The sequence below is a fragment of the Camarhynchus parvulus genome, chromosome 4, assembly GCF_901933205.1.
Source record: "Camarhynchus parvulus chromosome 4, STF_HiC, whole genome shotgun sequence".
Taxonomy (NCBI): Eukaryota; Metazoa; Chordata; class Aves; order Passeriformes; family Thraupidae; genus Camarhynchus; species Camarhynchus parvulus.
This window is the reverse complement of record NC_044574.1, coordinates 1,134,833-1,154,674: the sequence shown is the minus strand read 5'-3', so window position 1 is coordinate 1,154,674 and position 19,842 is coordinate 1,134,833. Positions and strand designations below refer to the sequence as shown.

General features: G+C 53.2%; 1 protein-coding gene across 1 annotated transcript in view; it reads right to left on the bottom strand.

Annotated features, from left to right (window-relative positions):
- The window catches only part of EXOC6B (exocyst complex component 6B), a 324,643-nt gene that overhangs the window by 106,965 nt on the left and 197,836 nt on the right, over positions 1-19,842 (bottom strand). The window contains exons 11-18 of the mRNA XM_030947367.1: positions 19,264-19,384; positions 15,362-15,433; positions 14,173-14,270; positions 13,337-13,442; positions 12,406-12,515; positions 8,271-8,382; positions 6,635-6,769; positions 2,884-3,063 (exon numbers count right to left, since the gene is read on the bottom strand). Of these exons, the coding sequence (XP_030803227.1) occupies positions 2,884-3,063; positions 6,635-6,769; positions 8,271-8,382; positions 12,406-12,515; positions 13,337-13,442; positions 14,173-14,270; positions 15,362-15,433; positions 19,264-19,384 (934 nt within the window). The remainder of the gene's footprint in view (positions 1-2,883; positions 3,064-6,634; positions 6,770-8,270; positions 8,383-12,405; positions 12,516-13,336; positions 13,443-14,172; positions 14,271-15,361; positions 15,434-19,263; positions 19,385-19,842) is intronic.

The window sequence follows — 19,842 nt, the reverse complement described above, 5'->3', positions numbered from 1 at the left end:
TTTCCCTGATGGGGCTTTTTGGAGGTGGAATTTTAGCCCAGGAACTCCGACATGCCCGGGCTGAGGTTCCCTGATGGGCAGGTGGAGGTGTCATTGCAGCTGGGCAAAAGGCAGGGAGAACAACAAAACTGCACCTTCCAACACCAGAGGAACAATTTTCACCTGGCCAAAACCCCATAAATTCAACAGGAGTCGGCTCTGGAGGATGGGGGCATTGCCAAACCAGGCAGGAGAACAGGAATGAAGGTGCTCCAAGGACACCTCACCCCAGGATGGGGCACAGTCCTGGAGCTACTGGCAGTGTGGAAATCCTGGATTTTATGGGACCAGGCTGAAAACTCATCTCAAACAGGGCAGCGGCTCCTCTCAGACCCCAAAACTGTCATGCTTTATTTCCAATCACACCTCTCGTGCTGATGGATTGGGATGGGTTTGGATCAGCTCCATCTCATCCCCAGAATCCTGAATTTCCTTCTAGAGCTGGAATTCACCCTTTTGGGAATGTTCCTTCACTCCTCTCGCTCTTTCCTTCCCCAGCTGACGCTCATCTCACGTTTTTGGTGCTTTAACAAACACCTCCATCATTTTTTTCATGGCTGTGGACAACACCTTTATCTCCTGCATTTCAGTAGCAAAGCCCAGGAACTTCAGCGTGCCCCTAAATCAGCCACTGGAAAAATTCCCTGAACCCTACAAGGATGAAAAACCTTGACACCAAAGGATGTGGAGGCCTTTGGGATGCAGCCAGGTCCTTCCTGGCTTGCTCTCACCCACAATTTGGGTGATCCATCAGCAACACAAGGGAAAAACTCCAACCAATATTAAAAAATCCCAAAGCTGCAGCTCCCACAAAGCTTTGACCCAGACCTGAGGCTGCCCAAACCAGGCTGAGGTGCCTCCCCGGTCTCCCCAGGCTTTGGGGAGGTTCTGGAGCTCAGGGGCTGCCCAGCAAACCCAAACTTCTCCTCAGCTGGGGCTTTTCCAACCCAGCTCTGCAAGACAAAAGGCTGCCTCCATCTGTCCTGGCGCTTTTTAGACCAATTCAAGTCCTCCCAGCCTCCAAACCAACCCTGACTGGCTCCAAAAGGAAACATTAATATTTAAGGAAGATAAATCACTCCTGGCCCACCTCATAAATCACCGTGGGCACCCCCCCCCAGCTCATCTCTGCTGCTTCATGCTCTGCTGCAGAGACCAATCTCCCTGTCAAATTCCATTACTGGCTCCTGAGTATCCCCAGGGTGATGGGTGGAAGCCTCCAGGTGCTAAACCAACCCACAGCTCCTTTTTTGTTTAAGGAGAAATCCAGCCATTTCCAGCACCTCCTGGCTTTGGAAGGCACCTGCCACAGGACACCTGCCTGGGGACATTTGGGACAAACCTGGCTGGGGAGATGGATCCAAGTCCTCCCCACCCCTCTGCTCAACACTTCATTTATCAGTTTATTTACCAGTTTGTCCCACTGATAACAGAGCTGAGGAAGCCACTTGTCCTCCACACAGGTGCCGAGGAGAGGGGAAGCCACTTCCAGTCCCTTTTCGGGGACTTCTCCCACCCCAGCAAATCAGCCAGAGCTCCCCCTGCTCCCAGATCTTCCTGCTGGGATGGGGATGCCCAAAGGCACGAGGCAGCACAGCCTGGGGGTGTGTGACACCCCCCAAAACATGAGGGTGGGATCTCCTTCCAGAGGAGAATCCCAGGGCACAAACAGAACGAAGGAAGCTGCCACTGGGGGATATTAAATCTCCCCTTCCTGTTTATTCCCAGCTCGTGAAAGCAGCAAATAAATCCCTGTTTCGCAAAGGAAGAAAGATCTGAAATTGCTTTTAGAACAACCACAGAGTTCAGGGGATTTGCTGTTTCAAAATACCTGCTGATCCTCCCGAGAGTGCATCCACACAGCTCAAAACAAATCCCATTTAGAGGAGGGAAAAAAGCTGCTGGAGCAAAAAAGGAATCTCCCTGGCGGTTGGATTTTTCCTACCAATGAGACACCACTCAGCCGACTGCAAAAAGCAGCATAAAGCACATTTCTGATGGCAACAGCAGCATAAACACAGGGACTTTAGACAGCAGAGAGAAGAAAGAAACATATGGTGCCTTCCAAGGGAGCAATACTGGGATGGGAGGCATCAGGGACTTGACAAGCACTTGGAAACGCAGCTGTAGTTCCAGTAATGTGTCCACGGGCTGGATTTTTGGGAAAAAAGAATTCTGGATGGGCATTAATTGGAAGTTAGAGTGTCTGAAATATAGGTGTGGAATAAATTACAATCCTGCTGATACACGGTGGGCTGGGGTAGAGCCACAATCCCACAAAACTAGACTTGCAAATAATTGGGGGAGTCCTGAATCCCAGAGCTTGTGGCGACACATGAAATCCCTTCTGTCACAGACATCTTTTCATGAAAAATCCTTTTTTTAGGATTTTTCCTTCTGAGAAGCTGAGAGGCCTCAGGAACAAAATGTAAATAATGATTATCTGCTGCTGTTGAATGCAACAGGTGGATTTGTGATTGGCTCATGTTGGATGTTTGTAATTAATGGCCAATCACAGTCAGCTGGCTCAGACTCTCTGTCCAAGACAGAAGCTTTGTTATCATTCTTTCTGATTCTATCCTTAGCCAGCTTTCTCATGAAACCTTTTCTTCTATTCTTTTAGTATAGTTTTAATGTAATATATATCATAAAATAATAAATCAAGCCTTCCGAAACACGGAGTCAACATTCTCATCTTTTCCCTCATCCAAGAACCCCTGTGAACACCGTCACACCCTTCCTTTAAAAACGGAATTTTTCCCACATCCCCCACAGCACCAGGCCCCGTTTCCAGCACATTCCATCAGGTCAGAGCTCCTGGAGCAGGAGGGCGGGCGGGCTCACCGGGAGGTGGGTGAACACGGCGAAGGTGCTGCGCAGGAAGCCGATCAGATCCACCAGGTACTCGCTGGCCCGGCTGCCCGGCTCCGGGGCCATCCAGTCATAGTCGGCCAGCTGCAGGAACTGGTCGATCTTCTGGTTCAGGTTGGTGTAGATCTCCTCCTCGGCGGCGTGACGGGCGTCCTGGGAACGAGGCAGGGTGTGGGATGGGGGCAAAAATCCAACATGGGATGGGGGCTTCAAACCAGCAAAATCCTACATGGCAGGGGGCTCCAAACCAGCAAAATCCTACATGGGATGGGGACTCCACACCACCCAAATCCTACATGGGATGGGGACTCCACACCACCAAAATCCTACATGGGATGGGAGCTCCACACCACCAAAATCCTACATGGGATGGGGACTCCACTCCACCAAAATCCTACATGGGATGGGGACTCCACACCACCGAAATCCCACATGGGATGGGGGCTCCACACCACCGAGACCCCACATGGGATGGGGACTCCACTCCACCAAAATCCTACATGGGATGGGAGCTCCACTCCACCAAAATCCTACATGGGATGGGAGCTCCACTCCACCAAAATCCTACATGGGATGGGGACTCCACTCTACCACCAAAACCCCGTGTGGGATGGGGGCTGCAAATCGGCAAATTCCCACATGGGATGGGGGCTCCAAGCCAGCAAAATTATACGTTGGATGGGGGCTGCAAATCAGCAAAATTATACATTGGAAGGGGGCTGCAAATTGGCAAAATCCTACATGGGATGGGGGCTGCAAACCAGCAAAATCCTACATGGGATGGGGACTCCACACCACCAAAATCCTACATGGGATGGGGGCTCCACACCACAGAGACCCTACATGGGATGGGGGCTCCACTCTACCTCCAAAACCCCATGTGGGATGGGGGCTGCAAATTGGAAAAATCCTACAAGGGATGGAGGCTCCACACCACCAAAATCCTACAAGGGATGGGACTCCACACCACTGAGACCCCACATGGGATGGGGACTCCTCACCACCGAAATCCCACAAGGGATGGGGACTCCTCACCACCGAAATCCCACATGGGATGGGGACTCCACTCCACCACTTGGGCCCCATTGGCCACAAAGGGCCCAATGGGATGTCCAAACGTCGAAAATCACATGGGATGGGGACTCCACTCTACCACCAAAACCCCACAAGGGATGGGGACTCCACACCACCAAAATCCTGCATGGGATGGGGACTCCACTCGACCAAAACCCCACATGGGATGGGGGCTCCACACCACTGAGACCCCACATGGGATGGAGGCTCCACTCTACCCACCAAAACCCCGTGCGGGATGGGGGCTGCAAATCGGCAAAATCCCACATGGGATGGGGACTCCACTCTACCACCAAAACCCCACAAGGGATGGGGGCTCCACACCACCAAAATCCTGCATGGGATGGGGGCTCCACACCACCGAAATCCCACATGGGATGGGGGTTCCACACCACCAAAATCCTGCATGGGATGGGGGCTCCACACCACCGAAATCCCACATGGGATCGGGGCTCCACACCACTGAGACCCCACATGGGATGGGGGCTCCACACCACCGAAATCCTACATGGGATGGGGACTCCACTCTACCACCAAACCCCGTGTGGGATGGGGGCTGCAAATCGGCAAATTCCTACATGGGATGGGGGCTCCAAGCCAGCAAAATTATACGTTGGATGGGGGCTGCAAATCGGCAAAATTATACATTGGAAGGGGGCTGCAAATTGGCAAAATCCTACATGGGATGGGGGCTGCAAACCAGCAAAATCCTACATGGGATGGGGACTCCACACCACCAAAATCCTACATGGGATGGGGACTCCACACCAGTAAAATCCTACATGGCAGGGGGGCTCCAAACCAACAAAATCCCACATGGGATGGGGGCTCCACACCACAGAGACCCTACATGGGATGGGGGCTCCACTCTACCTCCAAAACCCCATGTGGGATGGGGGCTGCAAATTGGAAAAATCCTACAAGGGATGGAGGCTCCACACCACCAAAATCCTACAAGGGATGGGACTCCACACCACTGAGACCCCACATGGGATGGGGACTCCTCACCACCGAAATCCCACAAGGGATGGGGACTCCTCACCACCAAAATCCCACATGGGATGGGGACTCCACTCCACCAAAATCCCACATGGGATGGGGGCTCCACACCACTGAGACCCCACATGGGATGGAGGCTCCACTCTACCCACCAAAACCCCGTGCGGGATGGGGAGCTGCAAATCAGCAAAATCCCACATGGGATGGGGACTCCACTCTACCACCAAAACCCCACAAGGGATGGGGACTCCACACCACCAAAATCCTGCATGGGATGGGGACTCCACTCGACCAAAACCCCACATGGGATGGGGGTTCCACTCCACTGAGACCTCACATGGGATGGAGGCTCCACTCTACCCACCAAAACCCCATGCGGGATGGGAGCTGCAAATCAGCAAAATCCCACATGGGATGGGGACTCCACACCACCAAAATCCCACATGGGATGGGGGTTCCACACCACCAAAATCCTGCATGGGATGGGGGTTCCACACCACCGAAATCCCACATGGGATGGGGGTTCCACACCACCAAAATCCTACATGGGATGGGGGCTACACACCACTGAGACCCTACATGGGATGGGGGCTCCACACCACTGAGACCCCACATGGGATGGGGACTCCACACCACCAAAATCCCACATGGGATGGGGGCTCCACAGCACCCTCTAACAGGTTGGAGCTTCACCCAACCTTTAGACTGGAATTTGACACAGCCCTAAAGCTCAGGGCAGCCACCACGAGGCTGCTGCAGCCTCAGGCTGGTGGGACAGGGACCACCAAGCTGGATTCTGCCCCTGAGGACAAATCCAGAGGAGATGGAGGAGAGACTGGCTCTAGGGGTGGGATCATGCTGCTGATGACACCAAGGTTGTGTCAATCCCTGGATGGGCTGTTCCAGAGCTGATGATCCCTGTGGGTCCCTACAGCTCAGGATATCCCGTGATTCTGAGGTGGGAGAGGAACATTCCCTATGGAAACATCACCAAACCCAGAGCAGAGCTGAGGGTCAGGAGCCTCCCGGCCAGAACCAGGGCAGGACACTCAGCTCCAGGCCCGACAGGTGGAGAAACCCAGGATGGGCTTCCCTGGGGACACGAGACTGAGTCACGCCAAGGCAAAGCCCCACCAAACCCATTCCTGCTGTTCCCACCTCTGGATCTCCATGGGACACCCCACACTTGACCCAACCAGATCCCATATAAAGCACTCCTGGAGAGGGATTTAAAGGCTGGGAAATCTGGGAGTTTCTGTCAGCCCTGATTTTTAGGGGATAATGCTAAAAGGAGTGGAAAGATGGAGAAATACAAATTCTGGAAATCTTTCACCTGGGTGGAAGAGGAACCTGGTGTCCATGACACAGCGCTCCCACAGCAAAGCGAGGATTTATTTAAATAAGAAATATCAGGCTTTTGCTTAAGAGCTCCTTAATCCTTTAGCTAATTAGGGCTGCAAATTAAGGACAAAACCTCCCATGATCTCAACGCTCCGAAGGACAAACCCAAAGCGATGGCGCAACCTCCCCAAAATAGGCCAGAATTATCCTTGGGCTCAGCCCACTGGCCCTGAGGCCTCCTGAGCAGACCCCTCCCAGCACCCACCCAGCGGTGGGACCCTGAAGGCGGCGGTGGTCCTGCAGAGCTCACCTTGAAGGTGGTGGTCCCGTAGAGCTTGGTGGTGTGCACGGTCTCGGGCAGCACGTTGGTGATGTTGGTGATGAACTCCTCCAGGAACTTGCAGGATTTCTCCAGGTGGGTGGTGTTGATGATGATCTGCACCAGCTGGGAAGGCAGAGAAGGGGAGGGGGTGCCAGTTCCACGCCAGGCTGACGCTGTGCAAACACCCCGAGCTTTGCTACGGGCTCCAGTCTCTCCTCCTTTAACAACACCTAAATCCAAGATAATTCTGGGGGCGAAGCATTTCCCATGACAGCCACTAATACCACGGGAGGTGATTTTTTCTTTTCAAGGACTTTTCCTACATTGAGCTGTCACTCAGGGCTCCCCAAAAAAAACTGCCAGGACACACCAGGAGGCTCCTGGCTGCCACTGAACCCGAAAAATAACCCGAACTTGAGTGACACCGAGCAGCATCACACGGGCCCTGAACAAAGGAACCACGAGGTTTGGCTCTGCAGGTGTGGGGTGAGCAGATCCCTGCCAGCCCCCGGGGCAGCAGAACGCCCTGGGTTGGTGTCATTTCACTGCTGGAGCATGGTGGGGCTGTCTGCAGCCACCTCCCGGGCAGGAAGGGTTTGGAAACGCTCCCAAGTCTGAAGGAGATCGGATTCATCAGCAATTTCAAAGGTGCAGGTGGAGAAATTGTGAAGTGACACCACAAAGATGCCAGCACTGGTGCTGGTGACACGCTGGGAGGCTCAGCCTGGACATGGGGAAGGAGAAGAGACACTGGAAAGGTGCAGAACTGGAACTGGGTGTCCAGAGAAGCTGTGAGATGTCTGGGGGAAATGAGAAGTTGGGAAGGGAAAGCCTTGGTTGGCACGATGCAAGGCAGCAATAATTAAGTAAACAATTAGTAACTCCTTGTTTAATACCAGCAATTAGTAACACCCTGTTTAATACCCAGAGGTCCCACCTGTCCTGGGGACCTGCAGATTTACACGGATTAAAATCATCAGGAACTTGACTTTGTACAAAAAAAAAAATTGGACCACAGAAGGAAAATCCCAAATTAGGGTTTGTGCTGCAGCAATGTGCTGAATCCACTCAAACATCACCTGAAAATGAGGATTGCTCTCCCATTCCCTCGGATTTCCCTCTTGGATCCTCTCTGGTCCTCCCTGAACTCCTTTGACTTTAACTCAAATTTGTAGCATTGCCCAAAACGTAGAGAGCAAAATTCACAACCAATAGCAAAGAAACCTCTTCACTTTGCCACAAATTAAAGTTCCTGGCTTTGTACAACAACTCTGAGCAGTTCTCCAGGCAAATATTCCATGGAATGCTCCAAAGCAGCACCTTTAAAGGTGCTTGAAGGAGCTCTAAGGCACCTCCTGTCACCCTGCCCTGGAATCACACAATCCAGGAATGGTTTGGCTTGGAAGGGACCTCAAAGATGATCTAATTCCAACCCCAAAACCTCCTGCTATCCTGGGTGGATCCAAACCCCAACGTCCAACCCGGCCTTGGGCACTGCCAGGGATCCAGGGGCAGCCCCAGCAAATCTGGGAATTCCAGCCCAGCCGGGAGTTCCTTGCCAAGATCCCACCCATCCCTGCCCTCTGGCAGAGGGAATCCATTCCCAAGGGAATGCACACCCCACCTCTGTCAGTCCAACGTTTTTCCTCTTGATGACATTCTGTAAACAGTTGCTCAGGGTCCGGGTCAGCAGCAGATTTGTGGATTTTCTGATCATGTCATCGACTTCCGTGGAGCTGCAAAGTAAAATTTTAAAGAGGAATTGGCAAGATGCTCCATGCAAAGAAAATCCCTGGGAATTCTCCTCATCCTCCTTCCCGACTCTCCCCTGCCTCACCCCTGAGCAGCCCTGCAGGGCTCACAGGAGCTGGTGTTTGAAATGCATCAAAATACAACAATTTAAGCATTTTTATCCATGTTTCAGGAGGAAAAGTGAATTAACACCTGCAGATCCCAAATTCCTCAGCCTCCCATCCACGAGGGGCTGGTCCAGCCTAAGGAAGGGCCATCCATGGCATCAGCACAACCTCGCCCTCAACACTGGGGATTTGAATGTTCAGTACAAGGGTAAAGAACTCCAGTGGTGAAACCACACATCAAATCCCCAAAAATTCCCCTCTCAGCCCTTTCTGAGCTTTTAGACAAAATTACAGAACCAGGGAATGGTCAGGGTTGGAAGGGATCTTAAAAGGAAACTGGAAAAACTGCAGGAGTGAGTGAGGTCACAGGGAATGGGTTTAGAAGGACAAATTTCCAATGATCCCTGGATTTCCACACAGGGACTCCTCAGCACAGTGCAGCTCCCATCTCCCAAAATCCCAGAGTGGTTTGGGTTGGAAGGGACCTTAAATCCCATCCCATTCCATATCCCATCCATGGGCAGGGACACCTCCCACTGTCCCAGGTGGATCCAACCTGGCCTGGGCACTGCCAGGGATCCAGGGGCAGCCCCAGCAAATCTGGGAATTCCAGCCCAGCCAGGAATTCCTTGCCAAGATGCCAGCCCAATCTCCCCTTTCCCAGTGGGAGCCATTCCCTGGCTCCTGTCCCTGCAGGCCTTGTCCCCAGTCCCTCTCCAGCTCTCCTGCAGCCCCTCCAGGCACTCTGAGGATTCCCTGGAGTTTTCCCTTCTCCAGGGGAACATTCCCAGCTCTCCCAGCCTGGCTCCAGCCCTGGAACACCCGACTGGAAGCCCCTGCACCCCATTCTTTCCCTTTCCCAGGTGTCTGGAGCAGCAGCACCGCTGGAATTTGGGGGTTCAGCCCCTCCCGGGTGCTCACGGTGCCACCTCTCCTTTCTCCAGGATGTTCTGCCAACCCCCCCCGCCAGAGGCTCCTTGGATCTGTGCTTGGCTCTGGATTAGCCCTGACAGGAGTGGGAATTGTCCCCTGCAGGAGGGGCAGGAGAGGGAATTCCCATCGGGAAGGCCGGGCAGGAACTCTGATCCTCCCGGTAAATCGAGCCCCTGACCTTTGGCTCCTTCTCCTGCTCCACCTGACAGAGGGGCCACGTCACAGAGCCGGGATTGACGTGGGAAACAAAAGCCAGCCTTGGAGTTATCCCGGGAGAAAGGCGGGGGCTGCTGGGATGCTGCAGGGGAGGGGTGGGAATGGGTTGGATGGGATCTTGGCAAGGAATTCCTGGCTGGGCTGGAATTCCCAGATTTGCTGGGGCTGCCCCTGGATCCCTGGCAGTGCCCAGGGCCAGGCTGGACACTGGGGCTTGGATCCACCTGGGACAGAGGGAGGTGTCCCTGCACTTTGTACCCCAAGTTCTTCCAGGATTTGGGGTTTGTTTGTAAGAAATCCAACCCAAACCCAAGCCTCGGTGGATTAGTGCTGATCACCCCTGCACACACCGTTTTCCAGAGATATTCCCTATTTCCAGCGGGAAATTCCACTGGAAGAAGCAAGAGGGTACCTTTAAAGACAACCCGATGGACTCAGCTTGTAAAAAGGCAAAAGTGCTGAGGAGATAAAGGAAGTTTTCCTGCTCCAATCCAATTAACAGCGCCAATAACAAAAATTCCAAGCCCTGCAAACCCACCCGGAGCTCCAAACTTTCCTCAAGCGAAACATCTCCCACCTCAAGGAGAACCCTCCCATCCAACAAAGACAAGGAGCTGCTTTAACACAATAATTAGGGGAGGTGGCAGGGGGAAAAAAACCCCATAAAATGTGAGCTTCACTTTGTGCCACGGGCCGTGTTGTGCAGGAAAAGGCTTGAAGGGAACTGTCTGGGATAATGACAGCTCCTGTCCCGGATCCTGTGGCAGCTGTGGTGACCTCCAGGCCCCCGTGAGTGACGGGCTGACCCTCAGCACTCCGGGGTGCTCCGTAAATGACAGGGCCAGGCCGAAAAAGAAAGGGAAGAGAAAAGGGAACTCGCTGCCGGCTTTGTAGCCAAGCTTCCTAATAAAACCTAATTCAAGCTGTCAGGGTGAAATGAAGAAAGTGTCAACAGGGGTTTGCAGAGAAATATTCCAAATGTCTGGCTGCAGGAGCTGGAGCTCCCCTCCTCCCCCGCTGCTCCGAAAAGGCTGGAAAATCCAATGTGGAAAGGAATTTTAATAATATGGGTGCAGAGAGAGCCCCAGGAGGGACCCACGGGGACACCTCTGCTCCCTGCCCCGCCAGGGCCGGTCACCCCAGCCATGGGGAGCAGCAGCCACGGGGAGTGGGCTCTGGGAAGGGAGAGGGGCCACGGGGAGCCCGGGGGAAGGGCCCTGGGAGCCACCAGCAGCAGCAGCAGCAGCAGGAGGAGAAGCTGCCACCATAGCAAGGCTGAGGTGGAACACGGGGGAGAAACTCCTGAGCTCCCAGAGCAACCCGCGGGGAAAGGGACTCTCCAAATTGGCTCCAAGGAGAGCAGGGAAATCCTGGAGAGCCTGGGGCAGGCACTGGAACAGCCACTGAGTTCCCAGAGCTGCCCCAGCTCCACAGCAGCCATGGGGCATGGGATGGGTTGGGTGGGAAGGGACCTTAAATCCCACTTGGATCCAACTCCAGGGACACCTCCCATTGTCCCAGGTGGATCCAACCTGGCCTTGGGCACTGCCAGGGATCCAGGGGCAGCCCCAGCAAATCTGGGAATTCCAGCCCAGCCAGGAATTCCTTGCCAAGATGCCAGCCCAATCTCCCCTTTCCCAATGGGAGCCATTCCCTGGCTCCTGTCCCTGCAGGCCTTGTCCCCAGTCCCTCTCCAGCTCTCCTGCAGCCCCTGCAGGCCCTGCCAGGGGCTCTGAGCTCTGCCTGGAGCCTTCCCTTCTCCAGGGGAGCATTCCCAGCTCTGCCAGCCTGGCTCCAGAGCAGAGGGGCTCCAGCCCTGCAGCAGCTCCGGGGCCTCCTCTGGGCTCTCTGCAGCAGCTCCAGGGTCAGGCCATGGCCAGGATATGAAAGCTCCCAAGGAGCTGGAACTCCCCCCACCCCAATCCAGCCCTGTGTTTGCCCAGGGAAGGGAAGGAGGATGAATCCCTCCAGCCAAACTCTCGTCCTGCATTTCTAAGCCTCTCCCAAGCTGTGAACGCCGCTGATGCCAAGGCAAAGCCCCAGCTGGCAGCTGCTGGCAGACCCCGCCGGTTTTCAGTCTCACACACGTACACATGGGTGAAACGAGCATCAAAGCACCCCGGGATGGAGCAGGGAGGGTAAACACATGGAATATTTTGCAGGCTTTAAAAAAAAAAAAAGAAAGAAAAAAATCACATTATTTGTATATAAACTCCCTGAAGAAACAAGAACAACAAAAACACGAAACCAGCAGCTGAAACTCGTTCCTGACCAAAAATCCAACCCTCAGAGGCTTCCTGACAACACTTCCATGGAACCACGGGATTCCCGTTCCTTGGGGAGCAGTGAGGGGAGGCCCGGGGGGATCAGAGATGTTCCAGCAGGCCCTGGGGACGAGCGGCCACCACAGCCTCTCTCCAGACACCCCCGTTCATTTATTCACTAAAAGAATGATCCAGAAACTCCTCAGAGGAAACAGCCCCAACTGGGATTGTCCTGGGAGCGTGGAATTCCCTGGAAGTGTCCAAGGCCCGGCTGGAGGAGGCTTGGAGCACCGTGGAAGTTGTCCTGTGATGGGTTTGGAGACGATCCCCCGTTTGGAGACGATTCCTCCACACCCAAACCATCCTGGGATCTCCCCCTGCAGGAGCAGACGTGTCCAGCCAAAATCCCACTGCTCCAGAGCCACTTCCAGCCTGGACAGGCTCCGTATTTCAGTTCAGCTGAGCCCTCCGAGGGCACGGTTCCCACCTGAGGTGCAGGTCCTCGGAGAACTTGAGGCAGGCGTAGATGAACTCCTTGATCTGGCTGTAAACCTTGGGCACGAACTCCGAGAAGGGGAACTTCTTTGGGAAGGGTTGCTGGAAAACACGGGGAGAACAGCTCCAGAGGGAGGCAAAGCAATCCTGGGATTTATCCCGGATTTTATCAACACTTCAGCCAAGGGGGAGAGGACATAATCACAAAAGGAGCAGGGGAGCTTTGGGGCCATTCCCTCTCCCAGCTCCGTCCCCTCCCTCCTTGGGAACACCTGGAATTCCTCCCCCACCACGCACGAGGTGTTTTCCTGCTCACCTCCCCCAGGTGCTGCCCAAAGACCCCAAAAACCTGGAGCAAACGGACCTTCCAACCCCAAATCTTCCCAGGTTTTACCCCCAGCAGGGAGCAGCTGAACCCCAGGACGGAATTTTGGGGCAGGACACAGAAACCTGAGCCCCTGACTGGGATCACCAGGGTTGGATTTGCTGCCTGCCAGGTGTGGATCTAGGATTTGGGGAACATCTGGACACACTTGGGTTTTCCAAGCACACGCCTGTGCAAAGGCCAAGAACCGCCACTTTTTTGGGCTCTTTTTCTCAAAATATGAGACTAAAACCGACAAAGGTCAATCCCAGGGTCCATAAAATGGGAATAAAATGCCAGTGGAAGTGAATTTTTCTACCTGTGTGACAGAATACTCTGAGAGGAACACAAATCCCACTTCCCTCATCCATACTAGGAGAAATGCATCCCATGGGAGGAATATTTGTTCTTTCCCATTGTTTCCCTTTCTCTTTTATTGTTTGTTTGGGTTGAGGGGCTGATTTGGGGTTTTTTTGGATCCTTTCAATGCGCACAAAGGGTGTGAGGTTCTCCTGCCCCAGCAGCCAGGCCAGGCCAGGCTCCCCATTCCCAGATTTACCTTTTCAAGTTCAGCATCCTGGAATGGGAACTGCCCAACGATTTTCCTATAGACTTCTTCATTCGACACCGGGATGGGGCTGTAGTTATCCGAGTCAAGGATATTTCTGGGAGAACAAAAGAACAGTCAGGGAGACAAATGTGAGGAGAAGTTTTCCTGCTGGGCCAGGAGAATCCCAGAGGCTGGTGCCAGGCTAAGGTGGGATCCCAAATTCCTGCAGCAGCAGCCAGGGACAGCCCAGAGCAGCCACAGCTCAGTGATGGAGCGAGGGCACAGAACCCTGGGATGGGTTGGGTGGGAAGGGACCCCAAATCCCATCCAGTGCCACCCCTGACATGGCAGGGACACCTCCCACTGGCCCAGTGTCCAGCCTGGCCTTGGGCACTGCCAGGGATCCAGGGGCAGCCCCAGCAAATCTGGGAATTCCAGCCCAGCCAGGAATTCCTTGCCAAGATGCCAGCCCAATCTCCCCTTTCCCAGTGGGAGCCATTCCCTGGCTCCTGTCCCTGCAGGCCTTGTCCCCAGTCCCTCTCCAGCTCTCCTGCAGCCCCTCCAGGCACTCTGAGGATTCCCTGGATTTTTCCCTTCTCCAGGGGAACATTCCCAGCTCTGCCAGCCTGGCTCCAGCCCTGCAGCACCTCCCGGATCTCCTCTGGATTTACTCCAGCAGCTCCATAGCAGGGGTGGCCCTGGATGGGCTTTAAGGTCCCTTCCCACCCAACCCACTCCACCATTCTGTGACCGATCCCTCAGAAACTTCCACGCAGGGGCCAGAACCCCTCAGTGAGGGAGGCTCCTTTGTGTCAGTGCCAGGAGGTTCTTTTGGAGCCTCTCACCTGAAGACCCCAGCCCATTTCTTCAGCAGGGTCTCGCTGTACTGGTCCTGGATCTCCAGCAGCATGTCAAAGAGCTGGTTCACGGGGAAGCCGTAGCCCTGCAGAGCAGCAGGAAGGGAATGAAGCCCCCAGCAGGCAGCTGGGGATCCCTGTCTGTATTTAACAGGGGCAAATCCTCTTTTGGAACCACCCCTGGGGATCATTGTCTGTATTTAACAGGGGCAAATCCTCTTTTGGAACCACCCCTGGTGCAGCTGGGGATCATTTTCTGTATTTAACAGGGGCAAATCCTCCTCCACCACCACCCCTGGTGCAGATGGGGCTCCTTTTCTGTATTTAACAGGGGCAAATCCTCTTTTGGAACCACTCCTGGTACAGATGGGACCATTGTCTGTATTTAACAGGGGCAAATCCTCCTCCAGCACCCCCCTGGTACAGCTGGGGATCCCTGTCTGTATTTAACAGGGGCAAATCCTCTTTTGGAACCACCCCTGGGGCTCATTTGTCTGTATTTAACAGGGCAAATCCTCTTTTGGAACCACCCCTGGTGCAGCTGGGGATCATTTTCTGTATTTAACAGGGGCAAATCCTCCTCCACCACCACCCCTGGGCATCATTGTCTGTATTTAACAGGGGCAAAACCTCCTCCAGCACCACCCCTGGGCATCATTGTCTGTATTTAACAGGGGCAAATCCTCCTCCAGCACCCCCCTGGTACAGCTGGGGATCCCTGTCTGTATTTAACAGGGGCAAATCCTCTTTTGGAACCACGCCTGGGGATCCCTGTCTGTATTTAACAGGGCAAATCCTCCTCCAGCACCACCCCTGGAGCAGTTGGGAATCATTGTCTGTATTTAACAGGGGCAAATCCTCCTCTAACACCACCCCTGGGCATCATTGTCTGTATTTAACAGGGGCAAATCCTCTTTTGGAACCACCCCTGGTGCAGCTGGAGGGGTTCAGGGGGTCATTGACCAAGGCAGCAGCACCCAGAGCTGTCCCAGGCCCCAGCTCGGTCCTCACACAGACCAAACCAGGCTGTCCCTCAGGTCATCCAAAAATGCCAAAAAAAAAAAAATTTTGGCCTTTTTTTGGCCCGGAAATGCCAAAAAAAAAAGAGCTTGGCCAGCCCAGCCCAGGCACCAAAGCACTGCTGGAGCTGCGGGAGCGCCAGGAGAGCCCCACGTACCTGGAGCGTGTCGGCGAAGAGCACAATGAGGTTCTTCAGGTCCAACACCAGGCTGGGGTCAGAGCAGTAGGACTGGGGAGGAAAGCACGGCTGTGAGTGCATGGCACAGCCCCAACCCTGCCCTGAGCCCCTGCGTGCCACCAGGGCTCTGATCAGCACTGCCCAGGAGCAGCGAGGGATGCACGGGGCAGGCTGATAAGGCTGATAAGGCTGATAAGGCTGATAAGGCTCTGGGCTGCCCCAAAGATACCTGAGGTGTGTCTAAAACTGCCCAGGAGCTGCTGGGCAGCGAGAGGAGATGGCTCCCACGGCGTTGTCACCGTGGGATGGGGTGACATTTAATATTCACCTCTCCTTTCATTTGCCTCTCATTTAATATTTACTGTGTTGTGTCTGATGGTAATGAAGCATCTCAGCCAGGCTGAGGGAAAACACGCTGGATTCCAGCTCCAGCACGGGGATTTATCCTGCTCCAAACCCCCCAGACACAGCTCAGCGTCCCCAGAGCTGCCCCAGTCCCCCCCTGGGCTTCCCAAGAGCAGCCAAAAATGTGCTGGAAAATGCGGAGTTTGAGACACAGGCTGCCCAAATATAGAATCAGTGATCCCAGGCTGGAAAGGGAGTGGGATTTAAAGCTCGCTGGAAACTCCAGGAGGAACAGCTCCATTAATCAGAGGGAAGGACTGGGAGACACACGTTTTCCATCTCCCTGTCCAAAAAGGAGAGTCAGGAAGAAAGATAATGCCCCGAAGCATCAGCAGTGATTAAAGATGTCCCTGTCTGCGGCGAGGAGGAAAATCCAGGGATAAATTTGTCTGCCTCGGAAGGATCCAAATGGCCTCAGCAAGGTGAGAGGCAGAATCACAGAATTTCTAGGTCGGAAGAGACCTTTAAGATCATCGAGTCCAGCCCATCTTCTAACACCTCAACTAGATCACGGCACCGAGTGCCAGATCCAGGCTTTTTTTAAACACATCGAGGGATGGTGACTCCACCACCTCCCTGGGTAGATGATTCCAGTATTTGACCACTCTTTCTGTGAAAAACTTCCTCCTTAATTCCAGCCTGTACCTCCCTTGGCGCAGCTTGAGGCTGTGTCCTCTTGCTCTGTCTGTTGTTGCCCCGAGAAAGAGACCGACCCCAGCTCACCAAACCCTCACCAGACCCTCCCTCAGATCCCAGTTTTTGGGATGCAGGGCACTGGTTGAACTGGGAGTGCTCAGGGCAAATAAATGGTGGTGGCCACAGGGCTTGGGAGATGGGGGAATGTTTTGTGATCGCTGAAGAAGCCTCCCCTGGCAGCCACCCCGAGCGTTCCCTTTGGCACCACTTGAAACAACCCGAGTGGCAACAAAGCTGGGAACACCAAAAAAACCCCGTGGCTGGGCCTGCCTCAGCCTCCTGCTGCCAGCTCCCAGAAAATCCCCCCTGAAACAAAAACAAACACAGGTTTGCAGCTGGGGGGGTTGGTGTTTTTATCCCCCCTGGCAGCACAGGAGCTGGGGGGAAGGAGGAGGCTTTGCAGTCACCTGGATGGGGATGGAGAGCAGCAGGAACCTTCTGGGGTCCCTCATCCCACAGAGATCCGTGTCCTTCTCTTCCCATAATTTCACCCCTGATCTCTCCTGGGGTTCTCTCCCTCTGAATTTGGTTTTTCAGCCCATTTCTCAGCCCGTTTCTCAGCCTATTTTTCAACCCATTTCTCAGCACATCCACAGCCGTGAAATTTAAGGGATCAAGGTGATCTCTAAGGTCCCCAGAAACTGAAAGCACTCTGAGATTCTCCGATCGTGTCCACCAAAAAGGTGCTTTCCCCCAGTTTTCTGGGAAAAAATCAACTTTCCAGTCAACAATCCAATCTCTCTGGATTTGGTTTTTCAGTCCATTTCTCAGCCCATTCACAGCCGTGAAATTTAAGGGATCAAGATGATCTCCAAGGTCCCTTCCAACTCAAACCCAATTCTCCAATCCTGTATAAAGTGTGAAATTTAAGGGATCAAGGTGATCTCAAAGGTCCCCTCCAACTGAAACCACTCTGGCATTCTCTGATCCTATGTGCCAAAAAGGTGCTTTCCCCCATTTTTTTGGGGAAAATCAACTTCGCAGTCACCTGGATGGGGATGGAGAGCACCAGGAACCTTCTGGGGTCCCTCATCCCACAGAGATCCAGGTTCAGCAGAGAGATCCGTGTCCTTCTCTTCCCATAATTTCACCCTTGATCTCTCCTGGGTTCTGTGTCTCTGCATTTGGTATTTCCAGCCCATTTTCAGCCCATTTCTCAGCCAATTCCTCATCCCATTTTAGCCCATTTCAGCCCATTTCTAAGCAAATTTCTCATCCCATTTTTAGACTATTTCCAGGACTATTTTTAGTCCATTTCTCAGCCTATTTTCCAGCCCATTTTTAGCCCATTTCCAGCCCATTTCTCAGCCTATTTCAGACCATTTTCCAGCCCATTTTCAGTCCATTTCTCAGACTATTTTCCAGTCCAATTTTAGTCCATTTTCAGCCAATTTCTCAGCCCATTTCCACCCCATTTCCAGCCCATTTTTAGCCCATTTTTAGCCCATTTTCAGCCCATTTTCCAGCCCATTTTTTAGCCCAATTTCTCAGCCTATTTTCCTGCACAATTTTAGCCCATTTCCAGCCCATTTTTCAGCCATGAAATTTAAGGGATCAAGATGATCTCCAAGGTCCCCTCCAACCCCAGCCACCCTGGGATTCTCTGGTTCTGTATCAGACAAAGTCATGCTTTGGTGAGCCAAAAAGACGCTTTTCTCTCCCAAGTTTTTTTGGGAAAAATCAACTTTCAGGTCCCTGGATGGGGATGGAGAACACCAGGAATCATCTGGGGTCCCTCATCGGAGAGACCCAGGTGCAGGGAACACATGGAATGGTGTGGGGTGGAAAGGACCTTCAATCCCATCTGGTTCCACCTCCTGCCTCTGCACCAGGATGCTCCAAATCTGGTGTTTGTGTCCTTCTCTCCCCTTATTTCCACCCAAGGTGATCCTGGCTCTCTCCTGGGCTTCTCTCCCTCAGAATTTGGTTTTTCAGCCCATTTCTCAGCCAATTTCTCAGCCCATTTCCAGCCCATTTTCAGCCCATTTCTCAGCCCATTTTCAGCCCATTTCCAGCCCATTTTCAGCCGATTTTTAGCCTATTTCCAGCCCATTTTAGCCCATTTTTCAGCCCATTTTTAGCCCATTTCTCAGCCTATTTTCCATCCCAATTTTAGCCCATTTTCAGTCCATTTCTCAGCCTATTTTCAGCCCATTTTCCAGCACATTTCTCAGCCCATTTCTAGCACATTTCCAGCCCATTTTTAGCCAATTTTTAGCCTATTTCCAGCCCATTTTAGCCCATTTTTCAGCCCATTTCTCAGCCCATTTCCAGCCCATTTTCCAGCCCATTTCTCAGCCCATTTTTAGCCCATTTCCAGCCCAATTTTAGCCCATTTCCGGCCCATTTTTCAGCCTGAAATTTAAGGGATCAAGGTGATCTCCAAGGTCCCCTCCAACCCCAACCACCCTGGGATTCTCCGATTCTGTATCAGACAAGGTCATGCTTTTCCAAAAAGATGCTTTTCTCCCCCAAGTTTTCTGGGACAAATCCACTCCCTCCGCTGGTGCTCCTCAAAAATTCTGCATTAAACAATGACAAAAACACAAAAATCGCCGTTTTACTCTTCAAAATATCGGGCTTGGTGGCGAAATGCGGCCAACCAAGAGGCTTAAAAAAAACCCCAGAGAAAGAGAATTATCTGTGTCTGCGTCGTTCCTTTAAACACTCATCGGAAAAGAGGGAAAACAAAGAATCCTGAGGGCGGGGGGAAAAAGGCAGAATTGCAGCATGTCAAGGGCAGTCAAGCAACAGCTGAGCTCTGCTGGGCTTTTACTCACGGAGTGGGTGCGGAGGGCCGCGATGGTTTTGGACAGGGCCATCTCCCACAGCTCATCAATGTAGGCCCGGCTGACCAGGCCCTGCGTGGTGTGCAGGATGTGATCCTCCACCACGAAAAACCTGCAACGCAGAAAACGCCGCCGAAGCGTCACATCTGAGGGGTCCAAAGGACACCCCCACCCCGCCGAGCCCCTTTGGGTGAGGGTGGAGCACCCACGGGTCTGGGTTTGGGGGATTTGTCAAATCCAGGCAGCTCCGAGCGCTTCGTTCCCTCATTTTTTAATTTCGCTGGGTTGGAGGAGGGAGGTGGAAGCCTCCCCGTGCCGCCCTGTGTGTACACAGAGGCAGAATTCCCCCTGCACAGGGGGGAAAATGATTTAACTACAGAGGCAAATGTTGGAATTGTAGGGAAAACTTCTTAATCTGCGGGGGAAACTTCTTCACCTGCGGGGAAAAATCCTTTATCTGCAGGGAAAATTGCTTTATCTGCAGGGGAAACTGCTTTATCTGCAGGGAAAAAATTATTTAAGTACAGGGAAAAATGTTGGAACTGTAGGGAAAAGTTCTTTCTCTGCGGG